This window comes from Pavona decussata, unplaced genomic scaffold (assembly GCF_977016875.1).
Source record: "Pavona decussata unplaced genomic scaffold, jaPavDecu1.1 SCAFFOLD_21, whole genome shotgun sequence".
Taxonomy (NCBI): domain Eukaryota; kingdom Metazoa; phylum Cnidaria; class Anthozoa; order Scleractinia; family Agariciidae; genus Pavona; species Pavona decussata.
Genome location: NW_028145444.1, coordinates 1901125 through 1923853, shown reverse-complemented (window position 1 = coordinate 1923853; position 22729 = coordinate 1901125). Strand labels below are relative to the sequence as shown.

At 39.8% G+C, this 22729-nt stretch overlaps 1 protein-coding gene and 1 long non-coding RNA gene across 2 annotated transcripts in view; both read right to left on the bottom strand.

The window, feature by feature from the left end:
* Positions 1–19799, bottom strand: part of LOC146486165 (uncharacterized) — a 48567-nt gene extending 28768 nt beyond the window's left edge. Inside the window, exons 1-4 of the mRNA XM_085098995.1 lie at positions 19555–19799; positions 16869–16879; positions 11995–12108; positions 7665–8051 (exon numbers count right to left, since the gene is read on the bottom strand). Coding sequence (XP_084955121.1) covers positions 7665–8051; positions 11995–12108; positions 16869–16879; positions 19555–19799 — 757 coding nt within the window. The remainder of the gene's footprint in view (positions 1–7664; positions 8052–11994; positions 12109–16868; positions 16880–19554) is intronic.
* Positions 1900–3870, bottom strand: LOC146486166 (uncharacterized). The gene is made up of 2 exons (XR_014859337.1): positions 2585–3870; positions 1900–2148 (listed from the first exon to the last, which is right to left on the bottom strand). It is a non-coding gene; the product is annotated as an uncharacterized LOC146486166 (long non-coding RNA).
* Positions 19800–22729: the final 2930 nt, after the last annotated feature.

The window sequence follows — 22729 nt, the reverse complement described above, 5'->3', positions numbered from 1 at the left end:
TTAAATCATCTCCATTTCTTCAAAGATTTGCAAAATCAAGCAACCGTCAAGAACCGACGAAATCGAGAACAAGGATTACAATTGGAAAGAGTTACTACTATTGTCTACAGGGCTAAAATCTCTTTATGTTTTTGAACTTGACATTTACTTGAAAAAAACACTCCCTTCCATACAAGAAAAAAATGAGAAATGAAACATTGTGCTAATAACCAGTCAACTACAAGAAGCAAGGGGACAGACATTACAGCGACAATGAAAGTGCCAGGCCAGCGTCTTTTACAAGCTAACAAACACACATCTGACGATGATGATCACGAAAGTGATGGAGACGACGTTGTTGTGGGCGAAACATGGTGTAGTGAAAGTGAGGGGATGTTTAGTGAGAGTGAGAGTGATGATAGCGAGTGTGAACTTGACCATTGCCGGCAAAGAAAAGGTGCAGCACTAGAAGTGGACGGAGTGCCACATGCTTTGCGTTAAATTGGTGAATTGCTTAACCCTAGATAGTAAAAGAAAAGTGCTTAGACCTTAATAATATTTTTTGTTGCTTAACCGGCAGGGGTATTTTGCTGGGCCCAGTTGCTCGAAGCATGGTTAGCGCTAACCCGGGTTAAATGCCATGACAACCTATAGGTTTTAATACCTCTTAACCAATGGTTAGCGCTTAACCATGCTTCGAGCAACTCAGCCCTGAATGCCAAATGTTGCATCTTTAATGCTACCTATGACAGATTAGCATTAAAGGGGAAGTAACACAAAATTTGATGTAATTTTAAAACCCCAAAATGTTTGTCTGACAACAGAAACAAAAAAAATGGTTGTCTAGGTTTGTTATAAATTATCACCCCAGTGCATGAAAACTGTCGATTAGTGCCTCTCGCCAGGGACAGAGTAGGTCGCAATGGATTGAAACTTGAAAAATATTAGGCTAACGTTTTTCAAGTTCTCATATTTTTGTTTCGAAAATCTGCTATAACAAATCACGAGTTGTTCCTGTCAAGAATTGAGTTGATTTTTCTCCTCTTACAGTTCTAGAATTATTTTGTAGCAAAGTGAAGGTCTTACTTCACCATTTTTAACAAAAGAGGTCAATTAAACCCCATCAGATACTTCCCCTTTAAGCAACAAATGAAGTTATTTAGGTCTAACCCCTGCAACAGGACCATGGACATACCATGGTCAACCATGGTTTAAACATGGTTGATCATGGATGCCAACCATGGTCAACCATGGTTTGACAATGGTGCAACCATGGTTTAACCATGGTCGACCATGAACGTTAAATGGCACAAGGCCGACCATGGTTGACCATGGTCAAGCTGGCTGTGAAAAGAAACAGGGTCAATCATGGTTGACCATGGTTAAACACCATGTTTGACCATGGTCAACCATGTCCTTAGTTTGATACATACCATGTTTGACCATGGTCAACCATATCCCTAGTTTGATACATACCATGTTTGACCATGGTCAGCCATGTCCTTAGTTTGATACATACCATGTTTGACCATGGTCAACCATGTCCTTAGTTTCATACAAACCATGGAAAACCATGGTCAACCATGTCCTTAGTTTGATACATACCATGGAAAACCATGGTCAAACATGCCTTAGTTTTGATCTATTTAAATAACATACCAATTACTAATATAACACAATGGTCAACCATGACAGAGCCTGTCAATGCTTCACTAGATTGGTACCGTTTAAAATCTGGAAGTTATTGATTAATCACAAGAACTATTCCATTGAAAACATAACTGCATTCTTAATGAATTTCCATGGAATTCATTGATGAAAACATTTCACTGATCATGCTTTGCCATAATATTATGGAAACAGCTTTATTTGTAAAGCTTAAAATTACACTAAAGGCTTTTTAAAACCACAAGTAGTGACTGAGGGATAGACAGGAATTTATTACTCTTCTGTGATCAGGCTTTACATTCATGTAAATTCATGTAATTAATGGTTCTGAGTAGTACAGTAGTAGCAAAAGGCACGGTTCATAACAAAATGAATCAGTTAAAACTAAGAGTCCAACGATCATAGTGGTCGACTTATCTTGTTGAGCAGGATTTGGTAACTTCACTCTGAAGCTCAGTACAGTCTTGAGTATCGGCTTGACAACAATATTGAGTTGAAAATCTGTAGTAAAACAGAAAATTGAGCGCTTTAAGTGAGTTCTTCTGAGTGATCACAGTGTCATCTTGTTGGTTTCTGAGTAAAACGAGTGCATTCTAACATCTGAGGTGACACTGAGTTACAAAAATATACACCCAAATTGGGCTGATGAAGTTGATCATGAACTGATCTCCATGCTTCATTCAAATCAAGATCATGTAAGTCTTCAGCTTATACCAAGACATTATATCAAACCGGCTACAAATAATAATAATATTTATTACCCCGTAAAAACAATAATGCAAAAGCTTTGTATTAAAAATAAATAGAGAACGTCTTCTTCAAAAATCTCGAATTTGCTCTATAAAATTCAAGAGGGGCAATTGCACTCGCCCAGAAGATCTATAAAATCACAAATTGTCACGTAGTCTTTCATCAAAATTATTGTGTGAAATCTTACCTCTTTCTAAAAGTAGTTATCCACATTTGCTGCTTTAATCCATCATTTTTTAGCTTAAAAATCCAGAGGAAATGTCTCCTAAACGCTTGAATCCCGCCTGATCCCGCCTAAAATCTAAAATGAAACGGTCTTTTCCCGAGCCTGCAGTGCCATATCTGCTGACCAAAATGGCTTTGTTCATTCCCAGTCTTCCCAGTCTGAATGAAATCCAAGATGGCTGCCGGTACTAGCTGCAGTCGCTTTCTTGCTCATTTCAAAAGCTAGCATTGCGCATGAAGGTCGTTGGAATTATGATTCAAAACATTGCTGTTCTTTTTGGCATTTAATGGAGTCAAGATTCATCAAAGAAGGTTTGAAAGTAATAGTGTTTTCACAAATGCAGTTCAGTGTACGACCAATAATAAAATTGTAAGCTCATGTTTTTTAGTATTAAAGCTTTCCTTGAAAGGAAGCCAGTTTCAAATACTTATATCAGTTTCTCATATTGGTTTTATCTTTTTATACGTCCAATTAAAATAACATACAAAAAATGCAGCTCACTCTTGTGGTATTAAATAAAACAAGGTATACAATTCCTTTCTCTTTCTTCCAAACCATTTGTTATTGTTGCATATTAATTAAAATTTGCCATGGTTAAGATTAAAACCTACAACAAAGAAACTGTGAATTATACATGTGAATAGACCATATTCGTATTCTTGATATTGAAATGGATAGAGCTTGCAATGGAGGCTCAGGCGGGGGAATATATTAGAAACCATTTGCACGTGAAAAGATTTCCCCGCATAAGCCTCGTGTGCAAGCTAGAATTTTTAAAACAAGGACTACCACTTGTCCTGCTAACTAGACAAAAGCTCCAAGTGAAGAAAAACATATACTAAAAATCACTATTGGGTTAGTCCTCTTGAACATGGTCAATCATGGTATTCCATGGTTGACAAAAAGCGACCCAAAAGTGTTAAAGTTTTATTTTATCTTCCTTTCTGTTATAGTTATTATAGTGAATCAGCAAAAATTTATGCTGTAAATGTGTTGAAACATAAAAAAAAATTAATTTTGTATTAGCAAATCTATTATCTAGCGCATGAGTGACACTTGTGGTTGGACATGGTTGGACATGGTTGAACATGGTTTTCCATGGTGTTCAGTAATTTCACTTCAGTGCTTATAAATGTGATCTAAAATTGATGAAAATCACTTTTCTTCATCCTCACACACATCAACTGCAACTTTCTACACAGCATCTTTCAATACTGGATAGTGATATTTTTTAACCATGGTTGACCATGAACCATGGTCAGCAGTAAAGAGTCACCATGGTCAGGCATCATGGTCACAACACTGTCGACCATGGTCAACCATGGTTGGCAATGAAAAACCATGGTACCATGGTCACCCTGACGCCAGGGAAGCACTTCTCTTTACTGTCTAGGGTTATACTGGCAGACAGTTAGCTTTAAGTTGTTGTTATGGCAGCCATTCCATTAAAGGACTTTTATGAATTCAGCATTTGGCATTCTGCAAAATACACTGCCGCTTCAAAATTAAACTTTAAATTATACTTGGCTTCATGTGAATAAATATACTACCTGTTATACAAGGTAGTAAGGTATCGTTTTGAACCCAAAAACCCATTTCAGTAAAAGAGGCATCCTAAGCTACATGATTATGTGAGTGGGGGTCCAAAATCAAATATCAAAATAATAAATGCATGTACACTGAAGGTAAATATTCAGGACGGGTACTTCCTCCTATAGCTTCCTATTGATATTTTTTTTTTCTGTCGTCATTGTTCTTTTTCGATGCGAACTTGTATATATACCGGTATATAACAATCAGTACAGAAATAAACTAAACACTTACGATCTTTAAAAAATTTGCACAAACAAGCGAATAAATATTTTGTGTAAGCTAATTATATTGATGAAAATGAAATCACACTTTGCTTTTAACGTTCTTTGAAAAGACTTTCAGTCAAGAATACTCACACATCTAAATCTTTGCCGTTACATCCTATTCCTTTAAGTATTTGTGTTCAATGAGCGAAAAAGAATGCTCTAAATTAAGTTAGCAGTATTTTGTCAACATTGCAAGAAATCAATATCTTGCAAACCAGCAAAGATTTGTCAACAAAATCACATGGATATACTCGCCTCTTCTGAGAATAACCAGTCCTTTTATTCCACTGCTGATTTTTTTCGTTCGTTTAACAACGTTAATTGAGCGAAACGTTCCACTTCAAGAGGAAAAATCCAACGTCTCGCCAAGCCGGATCGGAGTAAAATGAGTTAATTCACTTCAAGATTCGGTTGCTGTTTATGCTTCGTCCTCTCCCGCCAGCCGCGATTCGTATTTATACTCTTTCTCCCGCTGTTGGAAGGCAAAATTTGGAGTAGATTAGAAAATAAAACTCCAAGGGAAATAATGAACATGGACCGAAAAAAGTGAGCTCAACAGCATTCTGTTGCAGTATTTAGCTTATTAAACGCAAACGGCGTGTCAACACTGCGCGCAAAACAACAAGTTCTTGCAAGACAACAAACAAGCAAAATTTTGTCAACAAAATCACATGAATATACTCGCCTCTTCTGAGAATAACCAGTCCTTTTATTCCAATTCCTGATTTTCCGTTCGTTTTACAACATCAAGTGAGCGAAACGTTTCACGTCAAGAGGAAAAATTCAACGATCCGTCGCGCCGGGTCGAAGTAAGATGGTTTCACTTCAAAATTCTGATGATGTACAAGTCGATTTGTTTCTCTCGCCGATAGTCGTCTTGCTGTTTCTCCCGCTGTCGATTACATAACTTGACTTTGTATTTTGTTGTCTTCAAAATGTCTTTGTGTTTTTCTTAAAGGCAACTTCCCGCTAAATAAACAAGGGTCGCAGCTCGATCGCAGCACGATCGCAGCACAGCTTCACACAACCTGAGTTTTCCTGTGGAACTTAAATTGCGGTTGTTTCCCCCGAAAGTCGACTCGCCCGAAAGCGTTTCGCCCGAACTTGCGTCGATTCGCGGACGAAATTACACCGTATTCACAAATTCCATATGGATTTTAATAATTAGTTCCAGGAGCTCATAAGACTCCTGTTAGTTCTAAGTTTTCACTTCGCGGTAAAATTTCCCGCTAACAAAAGTAAATCAATTAAATAATATTTGTTACAAATCGACATGCCAGCTATTTGTCTTGAAATTATAATCAATCATCTTGTAGGTAAATTCCTAATATCTCGGAGACACTCGGCACCTCAACGTAAGGACCTCTTTTAGTTTGTTTGTACAATTTTTACTGACTCTCTTCGCTCGTTTTATTGTGTAGGTCTTACAGCTTTTTTTTCCAATGTAAGTTTTCCATTTTATTATTTTAAACATCGCGCTAATCGACGTGAGCCCGGGCGATATATGCCGTTGGCGAATCGGGACTTTCGGGCGAAACAACCGCTGCGTACGGACGGACGGACGTACGGTCGTATGGATGGACAAAAGTGACGTCATAACCAAACCAAAATTTCTCGCATTCACGGGTTACCAGATTCTCTTAGCTATGGGGCTCCGCTGCGCGCGCCTGCGGCGCGCGCGAGAGCTCCGCTACTATCAACAATTCATGTTACAGCAGTTACTGCACCGAGCATATACGACACTGAATTCCAATGACACTCAATGACATACAACTAGGACAGACGTCTTGGGACAAATTCTCATTCACGTCCTTTTCTGTTATGCGTGCGACAGTAACATTTATACAGGAATAAAAACTATCTCCTCCTCAACACCCACCCCCTTAAATGATTGGTGGAATTCAAGATTGTTTTAAAGAGAGGTGTTGAAGAAGTACAATTCGATTAGATATGGATAGCATGCATGGCTTCTTTGTCAGATCATAATAAATAGCATACATTGTAACATTTACCCTAAGAACCTGCTTTTCACCATTGTACGGGCTCCAAAAACTGCACTATGCTATGAATACAAATTCTCTTAAAACACATTGATATTCAACAGCAACAACCCACAGAGCCAACTTTTGCAACGTTGTAGATATAGAAACACAGAATCCATTTCAAATGAGTACAAGTTTAGAATGTTACTTTGCAATACGTAAGTCAATACTGCATCCGATAAGGCTTAAACAGTAATTTTAGCAAGGTAATATCTAGTTTAATCGTTAGTAATAGCTGGAAAACTTTGCATGATCTTCGGTTATCCTTGGAAGACTTCAAACTTTCTTAAAGTTTTCTGAAAGGTTTTTTGGTATGTTTTTGGAGGTCTCACATCATTCTGGGTATCTGTGGCATACATGAATAGTCACCTCGTGTGACTGATCTACTATAACACCATTTGACAAGGGATATCACATCATTCACTACTGTGACTCTGATACACGTTTTTTATAAGAACCATTTTCTATAGGATCGTTAAGGATAACATTATACATAAAAAAACATACCCCAGACTGAGAGTCAAATAACAGCGTTTTTATTTTGACCACTCGATTTATTTTTTTGGAAACGAAAAGTATGAACACGAGTAAAAGAAAATGAAAATCATGTTTACCTTTAGTCTATATAGGAGTTTGTTTACTCGACAGCCATGCAAGAGTTACTGGCACGAAATCTTGTACTGGAGTAAGGCGCGCATGCAAGCATGCCACAGGTAACTTGATACAGAGGACGCTCGCTTTACGGACACCCGCTTAATGCGGGCACTGCTTATTACGGAGAGTTTTCTTGGTTCCGCTCCACACATTTTCCCTTCAATTTAACCCGCTCAATAAGAACATCCTGTAATACGGACACGTTTTATGGTCCCAACGGTGTCCGTAATAACGGGGGTTAACTGTACCACATTACAGGAAATAATGTTCCTTCGATAGGTTCCTGTTCTCGCGTACACTTTGGTTTGTGGAAATTATCTATGTAACGGGAAACTTAAGAACATCTTACGAACGTTTTCAGGCTCAAACTGCCAAAAAATAAGGATGTTCTACCTGAGCCCCAAAACTCAGTAGATGTTGTATAAAAAGAAAGAGTGTACCCGGTATAGCTTCAACAGTATTTGACTTATTTATAAGAGTACTTACCAGTGCAACTCTGTTCACATGTATGGTAATAAAGTGGTGAGTCAAAGCATTCCATATCTTGACAACCCCCTCCTGTACATGACTGATAACATACGCCATCAACCACGTGGTCACATTCGTCAGGAACAGTATGCCCTATAGTACACTGGTCTTTGTTAATTGTACACCTCTGTTCACATTTTTCTGCTTGACTGTCACACTGGAGATTGCAGTTACCCTGGATACAACTTTGCTCGCAGTTGTTTCCGTGACATTCCAGGCCACATCCGCCACCAGTACAAGACTGCTCACAAGTATCCGCTTCACAAATCACTGTCTTGCAGTTTCCGGCTGTACAGCTAAATACGCATTTTGTGGGGGCGGAACAGTTCATGTTGCAATTTCCTCCTGTAAATGAAGCAGACGCTAATTGTTACTTACTATCAACAATTCATGTTACAGTAGTGACTGCACCGAGCATATACGACAAATTCCAATGACACTTAATGACATACAACTAGGGCAGAAGTCTTGGGACAAATTCTCATTCACGTCCTTTCGGTTTCTGTTATGCGTGCGACAGTAACATTTATACAGGAATAAAAACTATCTCCTCCTCAACACCCACCCCTTAAAATGATTGGTGGAATTCAACATTGTCTTGGGACAAATTCTCATTCGCAGTTTTCCTTCTATACGCGCGACAGAAGCATTTCTGGTAGGCAGGAATGAAAACCACCTGTCCCTCTAACCCCAATGTGTTTGAAAATGGATAGTTGGCTTCTTGGCCATATCGTAAACATACTATTAAAATTAGAAATCTATCAGACATGGATTGTAATTTTTAGGTCAAGCCCTTCTTTTGTCTACCATTCTACGGGTGCCAATAGTACACTATGGTACGAATGCAAATTTTCTTACTTGAATAAACAATGACATTCAGCAACAACCAACTGATCCATCTTTTGCTACGTTAGATGTACAGATACACTGAAGCCATTTGAAATGAGTACAAGTAGTATAAGTCGGTACTACGAAACATAGGCGGTAATCTTAGCAAGGTAAATGTTTTGTTTACTAGTAAGTAATCGCAGAGAAAATTTGAATGATCTTCGGTTATCGTCATAGTCCGTAGCCTGTATTGAATACTGATATTCTCGATCGACAGAAAAGATTGCCGAGTAAGGACATAAACATTCTAGACTGGCAAAAAAATCCTCGACCGTCCAAAATATTTCTCGACCGACCAAAGCATTTCGCCACCGACAAAAATATTTCTCGTCCGAGGAAACTGATTTCTCGATATTGCTTTTACTTTAAACTTGATAAGTCGCTGATAAGGAGACATTCAGTGGATTTGTATGAGTATATATCCTACTAATTTATTCACGAAAAAGTAATAATGCCCTTTTCTAGTAATGCTTTTACTAACATTTCTAAAACCTGCGACCTACCAGTTACCAGTGGCTCTTTCTCAGGGCTTAGGTAGTTTTAGAAAACCCTCGAAATCTTCCGATCGTCCTGGTCACGTGACTGATAACGTCACCACGGTCACAATGTTATGTAAGGTACTTCAAGTAAACATCTATGCACATGCAAATTAATGTTGCAATGCGCCTTAAACTCTAGAGGATATGTCTCTCGACGTCCTCCAGATTTTCGCTTTTTGTGTCCTTTGCGTGTAGTTAATGGCCATTTCTATATACCTCACACCAATGTTTGTCTGACTACATTGATTACTTTCAAATGAAAATTTTTCAAACGCGTTTTCGGACGTGGTCACGTGACTGATGACGCATGACATTAAATTTGATATGAGAAATATTTTATGGAAATTGTTATTTCCACGTGTAATTTTTTTAGGTGCAAAGGATTCTGGGAAGGTTCTTATTATAATAGTATATTACTTATTATTAGGAGTACAATCTGAGGTGAAATCCGTCCGGCAACGGACTGCTGACCGGATATTATCGGTGAGGTACAAAGCCGGACAGAACTGGCCTTGGCAATAAAGCACATCGCTGGTTTTCCTCGAAGGAACCAAAAGGCCTCAGATTGCACTCCTAATAATAAGTAATATAGTCATCGACGAGGTTTCCGCCATTGATAAAGAGAGGAGGTCAATCGCAGCTGCTGGTTTTGCTAAACAGTGTTCTTGGTCGACTTGGGAAGAGGCAGAACAGAGAAACCTCAGCTGGCCAAACCTTGTTCAGATGGAGCCGCTGCCAATCAGCTTCCTTCTCAGAATGACCTGTGATCTCCTCCCTACTCCAACAAACCTCAAACAATGGTGCATTATCGACGACGACACTTGCCTTGCTTGTAACGAGATACGAGCTACCCTAGAGCATGTGTTAACGCCTTGAGGTAGCTCACTGCAGAGGTACACCTGTAGAGACAACTGAGTGTTGAAGGTTGTAGCCGACATCACATATAGACCCAATGCCCTGGCATCAACAAAACACCAGCTAAAGAAGAACTCAACGAAGTAATCAAGTTCGAAAGGGAGGGTGAACAGCCTCAACCAGTTGCTTTAAAGAGAACAAAACGGTCCAGACTGCTGAAAGGAGCCCAGGACTGGCAGATGATGGGTGACCTCCCTAAAGGCTTGCACTTCCTTGTTCACGTTGCCATCACAAATGAGCACCGGGATACTTTAATTTGGTCCGACTCCTGCAGACGTGTGCACCTCGTTGAAACAACCGTACCTTGGGAAGGGAACTTTAAGTTCGCCAACGAGTGGAAGAGAACCCGATACGAACCCTCTCGAGCTAACTGTGAAACCGAGGCTGGTCCTGCAGCGTTAAACCCATTGAAGTCGGTTGCAGTGGCTTCATCGCTAGATCGACCATGTCCATTCTGTCAACATCGGACTATCCAAGTAACCTCGGTGATTAACCATCAAGTCGCTCCAAGAGAAGGCAGCATCCAACTGTGTCTGGCAATCATCACGCAGTGCTTCACGTATCTTGGATTGCATTGGCCAAAACAAAAAAGCTTGCATTGACCAAAAACGCTTTTTCTCTGCTATCCCATGCACAGAACTGTGCACCTGGCAAAGACTCTTAAGATCTACTGCACTCTTTACACACAACAATAACCTTTGAGGCCTGCAGCTTGCATGCTTTATATGCCACGGCTTAGTGGTATGACACCTGAGTGGGCATCACCTAGCGGCATCTGTCACTGGCGGCGCCAGGAACTGTAGTCCCGTTGATCTGTTGAGAGCCGAAACTGCACTAGATCCTGGTCGACGGCTGATGAGGCTAATGCCCCGCAGTTCGCAGTTCAAGTTACTGTATGATATTCTGTGTCTTTTAGGCTTGTTCGAAGGTGACTGGTCTAGGAGATGGCTGCAGTCGATCGGCCTTTAACGGTGGCGCACAAGGAAGCAATCTCTCGATACGAACACTTTTAGCGTCTCAATCGCTGTGAAATTACCTCCCACCCTGGTTTCGTTCAGAGGCTTCCCTCTACCCTCCATTCCAGCTTGATGATGCCAGCCTGAGAACTCCTGTAGTGGCAAGTGGCTCGAAAACACACTTATAAACCAAATACTTACCGATTGGAGCTTGTACTAGTCTCCACTCGCAGCCGTTTTTTGTCTCATCACTCGAAGGAGCGTTGCGTAGCAAAACAAAGATTGGCTGTGAGGAAGACTAAGCTTGCACGGGACGTGCTCGCTGACAAAACAACAAAGGTTTAAATTGGTGATGTCACAAGACAACTCGAGTCCCCGGTATTTTAGAGCAGCACAAATTTCTAGGGAGACCTTCATAAAGACTACTAAATTCGTTAACACCGTCTACTTCCAGAAAGTAGGATATTTTCATTTGACAGGGGCACCCAATGGGAGTTTTCTCTCAGATCCTTTGAAACGCTATTTTAGGCTATCTGGAGTGCCTTTAAAGCTCTGTAGATTCATTTAAAGCTGCGCTATAATATTTTTATCTGTTCGGTTATTCTAGGGGAACTTGAGTCTTTTTGAAATTACTAGGGCATTTTTGTCCATTTCCCAAAAACCTTAGGTCTCATTTCCTTTCCAAAAATCTTAGCTGACCTTTTTTCGGTACCCGAAACGACATTTTTATCGATCTGATCTGAAAACACCAGGCCTTAAATTTTCCATATCACAAAAGTTCGAGGCGAAAATTACTTTTAGAAAATTGTACGGGATTAAGGGCCTTCCGAACAGACAATTCATTGAAACGATCCGTTGGGTGCCCCTGATTTGACTACAACTACTAGAATCCTTCGCCGTCATGAAATTGCCCTATTGGCAAAACGAGTCCAAGGAATTTGCCAGTTAAAGGGTTAATAGATCCGTCGATTAATCACTTAGGAAACTCACCAGTGCAATATTGTTCACACGAATGGTAATCTTCGGAATTGAAACACTCCAAGTCGCAGCCTCCTGCTATACAATTCTGCTCGCATACTCCATTGTCTAAGCTGTCACACTCTTCTGGGACAATTGCCACAGCATTGTTCACAACGAAAAAGAGCGCCAGCAGCATTTGCATTGTTGTTTTCATTCTCGGCGTAAATCGCCTGCGGTGAGAAACGTGTGCGTGAAAACTAATCATAGATGTGTGTTTTTTACAAGCGCAAATTGCAAGTAAAACCGTAGAAAAATTAGATTATTATTGATACTTTTATACAATATACTTGTGAATTTTTGAATTTAAAAACTTTTATTGTAAAATTGATTAATTCAGTCCTTGGGCTGCAATGTGATTTTGAAATAAACCATCTACCAAAGGAAATGTCAGTTTTGTTCAGTGACTCTTTTAAAAGGTAAAATCGACCATACTTGCACCATTGAACATCTAAAATAAATGTTCAGTTTTCTTAAGGTTTGCTTTGCCAGATTTCTTAAACTCCAATGACTAAGTGTCTTTAGCTACGGATGGCCCAGATGGAATTAGATTATGAGGCTACGTGCAGGTCACTTTACTAACTAGAGCCAATTTTTAAAGTCAGATTTTAATGTCACTTCAGCCCACGTTTTTCAAATGGTCACGTGAATGGCCACCGCCGTTTTATAACATTATCAACTGCATGATGATAGTCATAGTCTGCAGTGTGACATTAGCCTCCACCGTTTTGGGTCGATTACTGATTTCTTTTTAATTACTATGCAAAATCGTTTTTTGTTTAGTCAACATACGTGAATATGTTCTTGGGTTTTGAGTAGTTCCCACGAAAATATTACGATGTTTTTCTGTTTCAAATTCCAATAAGCGAAAACAAACTCAGCTGGATTAATAAAACATATATCCTGAATAGCAATATGTGAATCCTGTCGCATTTTAAAGGTGTAATAATTTTGATTAGCAGACTGGTTTTAAGTTTTGTTTGAATATGAACTATTAACGAAATGTTGCTATTCTGGTTTTGGGTTTCTACTAAAGGACGCACCAAAGCCGTTGTCTAGGAGACACGTCATTAGTAGCGCCAGGAGGCGCCGATCATCAGAAGACTACTTCATGAATCCTATGCGCTAAGCGTGGGAACAACGTCAGCTGGAGAACCTTTCGCCGCCACAATATTAACTATCTCTGCTTGTATTGTAAGTTTTGGAAAAAAAATATTTGGCTGTACTCATTTTGAAATGGGGAGCCGTAGATTATGCCGTTTCTTGGAGCGATTTTGTGTTTTCATAGCAGCGTTTTTGACACCTCAGTAAAGAAATTAAAATTTGAGTGTAATTCTCTTTTTCTCATTTTCCTAATTAAGTGAAAACAACAATCTCTCCAAGTCAATAAAAAACCTTTTGGGTTTGTAATTTGCTATCAGAGTATTGCGCGAACTGAGAAAATTCAAGAAACGTTACACCTGAACGCAAAGACGCGATGGATGTTTTGCCGAAAGTTCTACCTCGTTATTGCCCATTTGCCGCTGATCAGATTGAACTACAAACTTTTCGTAGAATTCAGCGCATCACACCCGTCACTAAACTCGTTATCTTCATATATTCCCTCAGACCTACGTGCAGCAGAGTTTTCATCCAAGTGTTCGTATTTTTGCAGATCAAGATGTGTTCTGCTCTTCAAATGTCTAACAACCGATTCTAGAATGAGTGGATGTCAATACATGGGTCATGCATTGAACTGTAAATGTCCAAAATATCAAGTGATCAAACGACGATGAGGCCTTTGTTACCTTTTCTTTTATAACGGAAAATCAATCGTGAAGTCAGTGGTCAAATCGATAAAAGTTTGATTGTTAAGCCACAGCTAGACTGGAAACGACCAATAGCCATCTTCACTGGCCTGTAAATCGGGCTGTTATCGACACCGTCGAACGATACTACATGCTTGGAGCGTCAGACTATAAAATCAGACTAGAAAATGTGAAGCATATTATCCAATAAGACCACTCCCTTATGACACCTTCTGTTGTCGTAGAGTGAGCAAGTGTACGGAAATTTGAACCCCTGACATGAAATTAAAAGGAACTGAATAAAGTTATCATTCTACCTACCGTGCCTCTTCTGAAGTACCGATAGTAATGGTTCTTAGTGATTAGTGGGCGCCAGTAGGCCACTTTCATGATGACGTTATTTTACTACAACTACCAGAATTCATTTCGCTTTTCTTTTCAAATGCAAATTCTTTTAATCCTAGTGGACAGCAAAGAACAATAGCTCTAATTAGCATGAGAAAACTAAAACCAGAAGGATTCTGGTAGTTGTAGTAAAATGACGCCATAGAGAAAATGTCCTATTTACTTTACTTTACTTTTTTTAACACGGTAAAAATCCATCAGGTTTTGGTACAATATAAAATACAACTACATAATAATATTTAATAAAAATAAATGTTTCTGAAAAGTCTTATTCACAATTACACTAAACTACACCTATTTTCAATGAATGCCGTGCGGGATCTAGAAGGACGGTTTAGCAATTTTTTTTTTTTTTTTTTTTTAATACTCAACTTTATTTCAATTCTACGTCATGTTAACATTCCTTTCATTTAAGTATTTTTTTTTTACATTTATATTTGATGAGTGATAACACATATGTATATATGCAAAGTAAAACAAACATACAAACAGTATTATATATACAGCCAAGGAAAATTAAAAGATTACAATTTACATGCACTGTCAAAACACACACACTCTCTCTCTCTCACACACACACACACATCTACGGAAGGCTACTTAGATGCAAAAAAAACCCTAATAGATACAATTACGATTGCTTGTATTTCAATTAGAGCATTGATCAACTACCTATAACACTGATTAACTTTTTCCATTTTTTTAAATGATAAGTTAATTTCATCTCTTTTCCTGGCAATATGGAGCTCAATTGAATAAACTCTCTTCGTTTTGGCAATGATCCCTTTTAAGTAAGGCTTGGCGTTTTGGCATTTCCGAGAATAAATATAGTATTTACCCAACAAGAGAATATGATTGATTAAAGTAAAATCGTCCTGAATGTCGAATTTTCCAAAAATTAGATCAACTTCCTTTAATTCGCCAACGTAGATATCCTTATCTCGGAGCCAGGACAAGACATGTTTCCAAAATTCACAGGACTCCTTACAAGAAAAGAGTAGGTGCTCGATGGATTCGTCCTCTTTTTGGCAGAAAGTACATAGCGGTGATTGCGTAATGCCAAACCGAAAGAGCTTTTCATTTGTAAAAACAATTCGATTTAGAACTTTGTACTGAAATTCTCTTAATTTAGAGTCCATGGACGAGCAGAAGGATAAAGAATAGACCGTCTCCCAATCGACAGCAGAGTGTGGGTATTTATCAGACAATTTCTTTTGAGCAGTAGGCACTTTCTGCTTCTTCGCCTGCAACTGGCGGTAAATTTGTTTAGAAGAGACATCAAAAATTTTTAAAGAACTACCATCAACAGTGATGGTGGAAACATCTGGAACTGGAAAAACTATTGGTAGGCAATTGCTTGAAATGATTTAGAGATTTCACTTGCCTAAGACTGCAGGATAGACTGTTCCAGAGAGTTGCACCTCTGTAACCGGAAAGCTCTTTTTTAGGTAGTTAGTTCTTTGTAAAGGGACATTTAATTTGTTTGTAGAGTCCCTTAAGACATAGCCTGGTTTACTGCACTCAGTAAACATAGAGGATAAGTATTCAGGAACCAGATCATTAAGAACTTTGAACACCATTAAAGCTACTTGAATTTGACGCTGGACAATCAGGTCTTTCCAACCAAGTTGTTGTAACAAGTACCCAGCGTCAGCATTATAGAAGGAGGACGTCAAAATGCTAGCAGCACCATTCTGCAGTTTTTGTTATTTTTCTGAAAGCGCTTTGCCGCAATTCCCTAAGACAATACTACAACAATCGAAATGGGGTCGTACCAAGGCATTGTAGATGTAATGCAGTATTTCTGGCGAAACAAAAGGTTTAATTCGCTTTATGGCACCAATGCCGGAGGCAATCTTTTTGGATAGTTTGTCGATATGACTATGCCATGTCATGTTATCAGCAATAAGAATCCCAAGTGATTTAGTAGTGGAAACTTGTTTTATAGGAACATTATCTATGGAAAGTTCAAGGGATTCAGATAATGTGCTCAGTTTTTGTCTAAAATCAATTAACATAAACTCGGTTTTAGTTTGGGTAAGTTGGCAGAACGATAAACAATTTGGCAAATCATTGATGTAGATCAAGAATAGAAGAGTTCCTAGAATAGTTCCCTGAGGGACCGCCACAGCCCAGAGAACAGACTTTGGACAGCGAACCATTGACGACACATTTCTGGGTAAGATTATTTAGATACGACTGAAACCAATCGTAATAGTAATAATATAATATTTAATAATATTTAATACTTATATTGCGCTTTTTTCTATAAAAATACTCAAAAGCGCATTACAATATTATTAATAACTAAATTAAAAACCAGTAAAATTACCCGATAAAATTACAATATTTAAAAATAAATAAATAAATAAATAATCAACTAAAAGCCTTCTTAAATAAATATGTTTTAACAGAGCGTTTTAAAGATTCGATTCTTGTATTCCGTAAAGACTAAGTTTAGCTAAAAGTCAGTGTAATTTCGGGCTAACATGGATGGTTCGTTGTTATTCCAGGGGTGGGGTGGGCACTCCTTGACTTGCCGAGATGTTTGGCTAAATTTCCAAACTTCAAACATTTACAAATCACAGAATTTATTGTAGCGTTAGCGAACTCCTCTGATTATGAGAATGATGTATTATGTAATATGTCAAAAACGAGGGCGAGTGCTTTATCACGGGTTCCAAATACTGAGAAACAGATGAAAGCACGAGGCCGCAGGCCGAGTGCTTTCATCTGTTTCGAGGTATTTGGAACCCGTGATAAAGCACGAAGCCCAAGTTTTTGACATGTCTTCTCAAATGAAACAATAAGAAATTAATCTCATTAAAATGCAAATGTTTGATCTCAGATGAAAAACATGTTTCATCTCAGATGAAAACCTAGTGGTGTTTCATCTGGTGTTTCATTGGGGTATCAAGATTCATCCACCTGACCGAAATGGAGGTCATTTATTGGCTTTTGACTGCATGAATTATTAATGAGTTTGGGAATCAGTAATGACACAGGCAAACTCGGAAAAAGAAATTCCGAGTCCCGGCTCCTATCAGGAGTCGAACCTAAGACCTTCCGATTACTAGTTCGGGTGCTCCACCACTGAGCTACAGGAGACTCGTGGGAGCTAAAAAGGCCATTAAACTAGGTTCATGGGACAAACATCCTGCATACTGCTAGGATTAGAATGTCAATGAGTGGCATATGCGCAATGAAAGAAAATGTGATGTAATATTTTAAGCCTGGTGAACAAATGAGAATGATGTATTATTCAGTAATGACACAGGCAAACTCGGAAAAAGAAATTCCGAGTGCTCCCATCAGAAGTCGAACCTAAGACCTTCTGATTACTAGTTCGGATGCTCTACCACTGAGCTACAGGAGACTCGTGGGAGCTAAGGCCATTAAACTAGGTTCATCCTCTGATTATGTCCTTAACAAGCAGATGGTTAAGTTCATTTCTTCCTGTTTTGATTTAAGAAACAATTTCTTACCAAATAATATAATCTGATGAAGTTTAATTCTCTTCTTCGCCTTCTTTTTTGTTGTACTTTGTATTTTATGTTTCCTGATTAGTTACTAGAACTTTAGAACTTTTTTCGACGCTCAGTGCTGTTTTTTGAGAGGTTATATTTCTTGATTGCAACTCGGCAGCGACTTGTTGGTTGTAAGCCGTCGGGGATGGAGAGAGGAGCGAGGGGAGAGGGTGTACTTATGCTATTCCTTCGGTTTTTTATTTCTCGACAAGTGCGACTACAATTAGAAGACAGAGAGGACAAGACCAAAGTTTGATCGACAGTAACTCCGCACACCTAAGCATTTCAGCGTTAGAAAACGTTGGGAATCAGAGCAAAGCTTTACAGGACTTCTTGTCTTTATTTAAATCATATTTTTGCTATGGCTTTTACCCAATCAGGAAATCGTAGCGGCTCTGGCCTCCGGGGGGGGGGGGGGGGACTTTCATATGAAAGGGGCGGGGATGCCCGTCGTCTTGCTTAGGGGTGTAAATTTCAGATTTTGGTCTCACTTAGGGTGTTCTGGGAAAAACGCCATTATATTTAGCCGTGAAGGTCTCGTGTAGGGTTGCACGCGAAAAGTTAATTACTGTATTTTTTGTTTGTCTGTGTTTTAAAGTGGTCTCTTTTAAGGGGACAAAAAAGTTTGCGCCATGCCCAGATTGGTCTCCTTTAGGGGCTTAATTGACAATTTCCAACAAGCATCCCCGCCCCTTTCATATGAGAGTCCCCCCCGGCTCTGGCCTGCGTAGCTGGCGGCTTTGTTTGGGGTTTGTTGGCCTGCGGCTTCTCGCGGCTCTGCTGCGGGCCACCAAATGCCAAAAAACCCGCCAGCTACGCAGGCTATAACAGCTCACCCTGGTTTCATTTCTTGGAGAGCTTATAGTTAAACCAAGCGAGTGTGGTGCGATCGAAGAATTTGGATGGGTTGTACATTGTGCCTGTCTCTGCCGACGCAATGCAGAAAAAAGTGTAGATCTTCGACCAGATCGTTTGCGTGCTTTTGTGAGATCCCAGATGGCCAACCTCGTTCAAAGGGCTTTTTCTTGTTTTAAATATTGGGAAGAGCGGGAAAAGATCCTTCCCCCCCCCCCCCCCCCCTCCAACAATTTTCAAGCAAGAGGGAAGCCCCGGGTACGAGGATGCCATGGTTAATACTGGAGAATATATTTAAAAACCAATGTTAGGCGCATTTCATCCCTCCGTTAGTCAAGTCTTGCCAATGTTTTGATCATAGCTAAAAAGCTAAAAACAAAACCCAAACACCGCATAAAGCGATTTTATTTCTGCCCACCGATTCCGTACCTTAATGGCATTCAGAAATATTGGTTTTAAAACCCTTGGTAAAACTCCCGGAAAAACTCTTGGAAAAACGAACAAACAAAACCCATCTGACGCTGACTCCGAATTTCAACCTGAACGGGCCACAGGTGCTGATGGGAGGCGAATGTTTTCGCCACTAGCCATCCCTGTTGCACATAGGCTCTTTCTATATCTTGACCAATTTACCCGTTGCCTGCAAACCACCTTTATTGTTTCCTTTAATTCCTGCTACTCCTGTTGGCCTTTGATCCTTAAACGATGACCTGTGCAGCGACACTTCGTTGAATAATGGGTTGAAGGGGAGGGGGGCAGGAACCTTATTATCATGTGAAAGAGGGACCAAAACTACACTTGCAAGTAAACATTATTTTATTGCTGATAATAAAAGGAAGTGCTACACCGGGTTTCTTATAATAAACCGATGTATAGACATTGAAAAATCTTGTAAATCCTGGGTAAAGAGTTTCTTTTCGAGGATTCCTCAACAATATGAACGTCATGTGTTTTAAAACTCTTCGATGGTGCACTTGCCTCTCAACTTAAATCTACATTTTTGTTTACATTTTTCTGCTTGACTGGGACACTGGAGATTGCACTTGCCAACAGTACATTCTTGCTTACAGCTGTTCCCGTGACATTCCAGGCCACATCCACCACCAGTGCAAGACTGCTTGCAAGTATCCGCTTCACAAATCACTGTCTTGCAGTTTCCAGCTCTACAGCTAAATTCGCATTTTGTGGGGGCGGAACATTTCATGTTGCAATTTCCTCCTGAAATAAGGCAGACGCTAATTGTTACTTACTGCGAACAATTTACGTTACAGTAATGACTGCACCGAGCATATACGACACGTTCCAATGAGTCTAAATGACATACAACTGAGACAAAAGTCCTGGGACAAATTTTCAATCACGTTATTTCCTGTTATGCGTGCGACAGTAACATTTATGCAAAAATAAAAACTATTTCTTTCTCAACACCACCCCCTTAAATGATTAGTGGAAATCCACATAGTTTTAAAGGGAAGGGCTGAACAAGTACAATGAGATAATGATGGATAGCATGCATGGCTTCTTGGTCAGATCATAATAAATAGCATACATTGTAACATTTACCCTAAGAACCCTTTTTTTCGCCATTGTACGGGCTCCAAAAACTGCACTATGCTATGAATACAAATTCTCTTAAAAGACATTGATATTCAACAACAACCAACTGAGCCATCTTTTGCGTCGTTGGAGATATACAGAGGTTGAAGCTATTTGAAATGAGTACAAGTTTAGAAAGTTACTTTGTATACGAGATCGGATGGTCAGTTGCTTGTTAAAGCATTTTATCAGAAAAATTAAAACTAACGCTGTTCGACGTTTCGATGTTTCAAACATTATTATCAAGAACATGATGCCTATACTGGCATGTACGCGTGATGCTAAATATGGCCTCATTGACTACCATTGTGTGCTTCCCAGGTTTATAAAACTATCCTAGCTAATGGAATAGTTTGAGTCACAAAGATAGCGTTCTTGTGTTACGCCTCTTATCGTTGCACCGGAAATTCCATTACTAGGTGATATTTTATCGTTTACTGCGTGATATTTTATCGTTTTACCGGAAATTCCTTTCTCATAACGTCATGCTTATCAGTGACCTTTACTTCCCTCATTGTGGTTCTAAAGCTGTCAAACAAAGCACGATTCCTTCGACAGGAACTCTCCAATTTCCACCGTTTTAAATGTCGAGTGCTTCTTAGAAGTTATTCTTTCGATTTACCGCTTCAAAATGGTAAATGTTCCGTTAGAAAACGGCACATTTGAGTCCACAACATGATAACAATATGGCCGCCACAAATTTAATCCGAGTTAAATGAATAAATCAAATGATGCTTTGACGTCACACAGGTAGGAGTGAGTGGGTCCCCTACCTCGCGATATACGCGACAAGAATGGATTTTGATTGGCCTGCTTTTGTTGAAGACAATCAGAACAATACATCCCTACAAGGAGAGTGCAAAGTTTAATGAACAAGATGCCCCTTATGCCATTTACACGGAATGCTTAATGTAGCCCCATTTATTCCCCATTGTATGCTTTGCAGGTTTTTAAAAACTATCCTCCCTTCGCAATTGAATGAATGGTTTTATTCAGAGAGGCTGCGTGGTATTTTGTCGTTGTGTTACTGGGAATCATACCAGAAATTACTCTGCGATAACGTTACTCTGCGATAACATTATGACCCCGCTGGAACTGGTCTGGCTTCGTTAGTTAGTTAGTTCTCTCCGCGCCATGAGGCGCATAAGGCTGCAACTTTCGTCTTCCAACCAGTCCTGTCTTTTGCTGCAGTCCTGGCTTCAGCCCAGCTGGTCCACCTTTCTTGTCTGCACTCTCTTTCCACTGTCCTCCTCCACTGTGTACATTGTTCGTACGTTCCAGCATCCCACACGCATTCTTGATTTTGGCGTTGCCAATGACCTTGTCGGTCTGTGGGCTTCCCGTAGGCTTTCACCCATTGACGTCATGGTGTGTCCGGTTGTGCCTCCGTCCACCGCCACAGCTTCGCCATTGCTAATTAGTACTTGAGAAATTGCAGTTTCGGTAATCTTCTGTTTTTTTTCGGGGGCAAGTGATTGGCCTACCGCCCAACCCCCATGACCTGGAGGGCCGGTGGTTTTCTGTCAGGGTTTTCCTTCCCTTAGGGGTATTATGGCTCCCCAGTTGGTACTGCTTTAGTCTGGACTCTCACCGCGCAGACCAATCCGGCATGGTTAGACCTGCCAGGAGCACAAGGCTCCCGCCGGCACAGCCCTGGGGGTCGTAAGGTCACACAAGCTTCCCCGCCACGACAAGGCACACCACCAGGGGAAAGGTCTGGCTTCGTTCGCGTTAAATTATTCGATCTGTTTGTGAAAGCGTAATTTCGTCGCTGTGAACTCTCCCAATTTCCCCCGTTTAAACTGTCGAGTACTACTTAGAAGTTATTATTCCGATTTACCGCTTGAAAAAGGTTTGTTTTCTTTCTGAAAACGGCAGATCAGAGTCTTAAATTCATACACGAGGCTGCCATTGTAAGAAAACAACCTTTCAAATGAGTTGCTTTGACGTCACACAGGTAGAGATGAGTGGGTCCCCTCCCTCGTGATATATGCACCGGTAATGGATTTTGATTGGGCTGTTTTTGTTGAAGACAATCAGAACAATAGATCCCTTCTAGGAGAGAGCAGAATTTAATCCAGGTTTAATGAATAAATCAAATGATGATTTGACGTCACATGGTAAGGGATGAGTGGGTCCCCTCCCTCGTGATATGCGGGGATATGCGCACCAATAATAGATTTTGATTCGGTCGCTTTTGATGAAGACAATCAGAACAATACATCCCTACTAGGAGAGGACAAAGTTTAATGCATAAATTAATGTGCAGATTTGTGACTACGACGAAGAAAAAAAAAAAAGAAATCTACCCGGTTTTAGACATGGTATGCCCCTTAGGGCATCCCGCGTAATGAAGAAAACGTTTGATGTCGGGGTTTCTAAAAGAATTGAGTTTGAATAAGTGAAATCTCATTCGATGGCATTCCTGCGTGCTTGATTTTTATGCAAATAAGTTAGCAGAATAACTTTGCACGAATCGAATTCGATTGCACGTTTAACGATGGTTTGAGCTCTTGTGTAAACAACATTTCATAAATA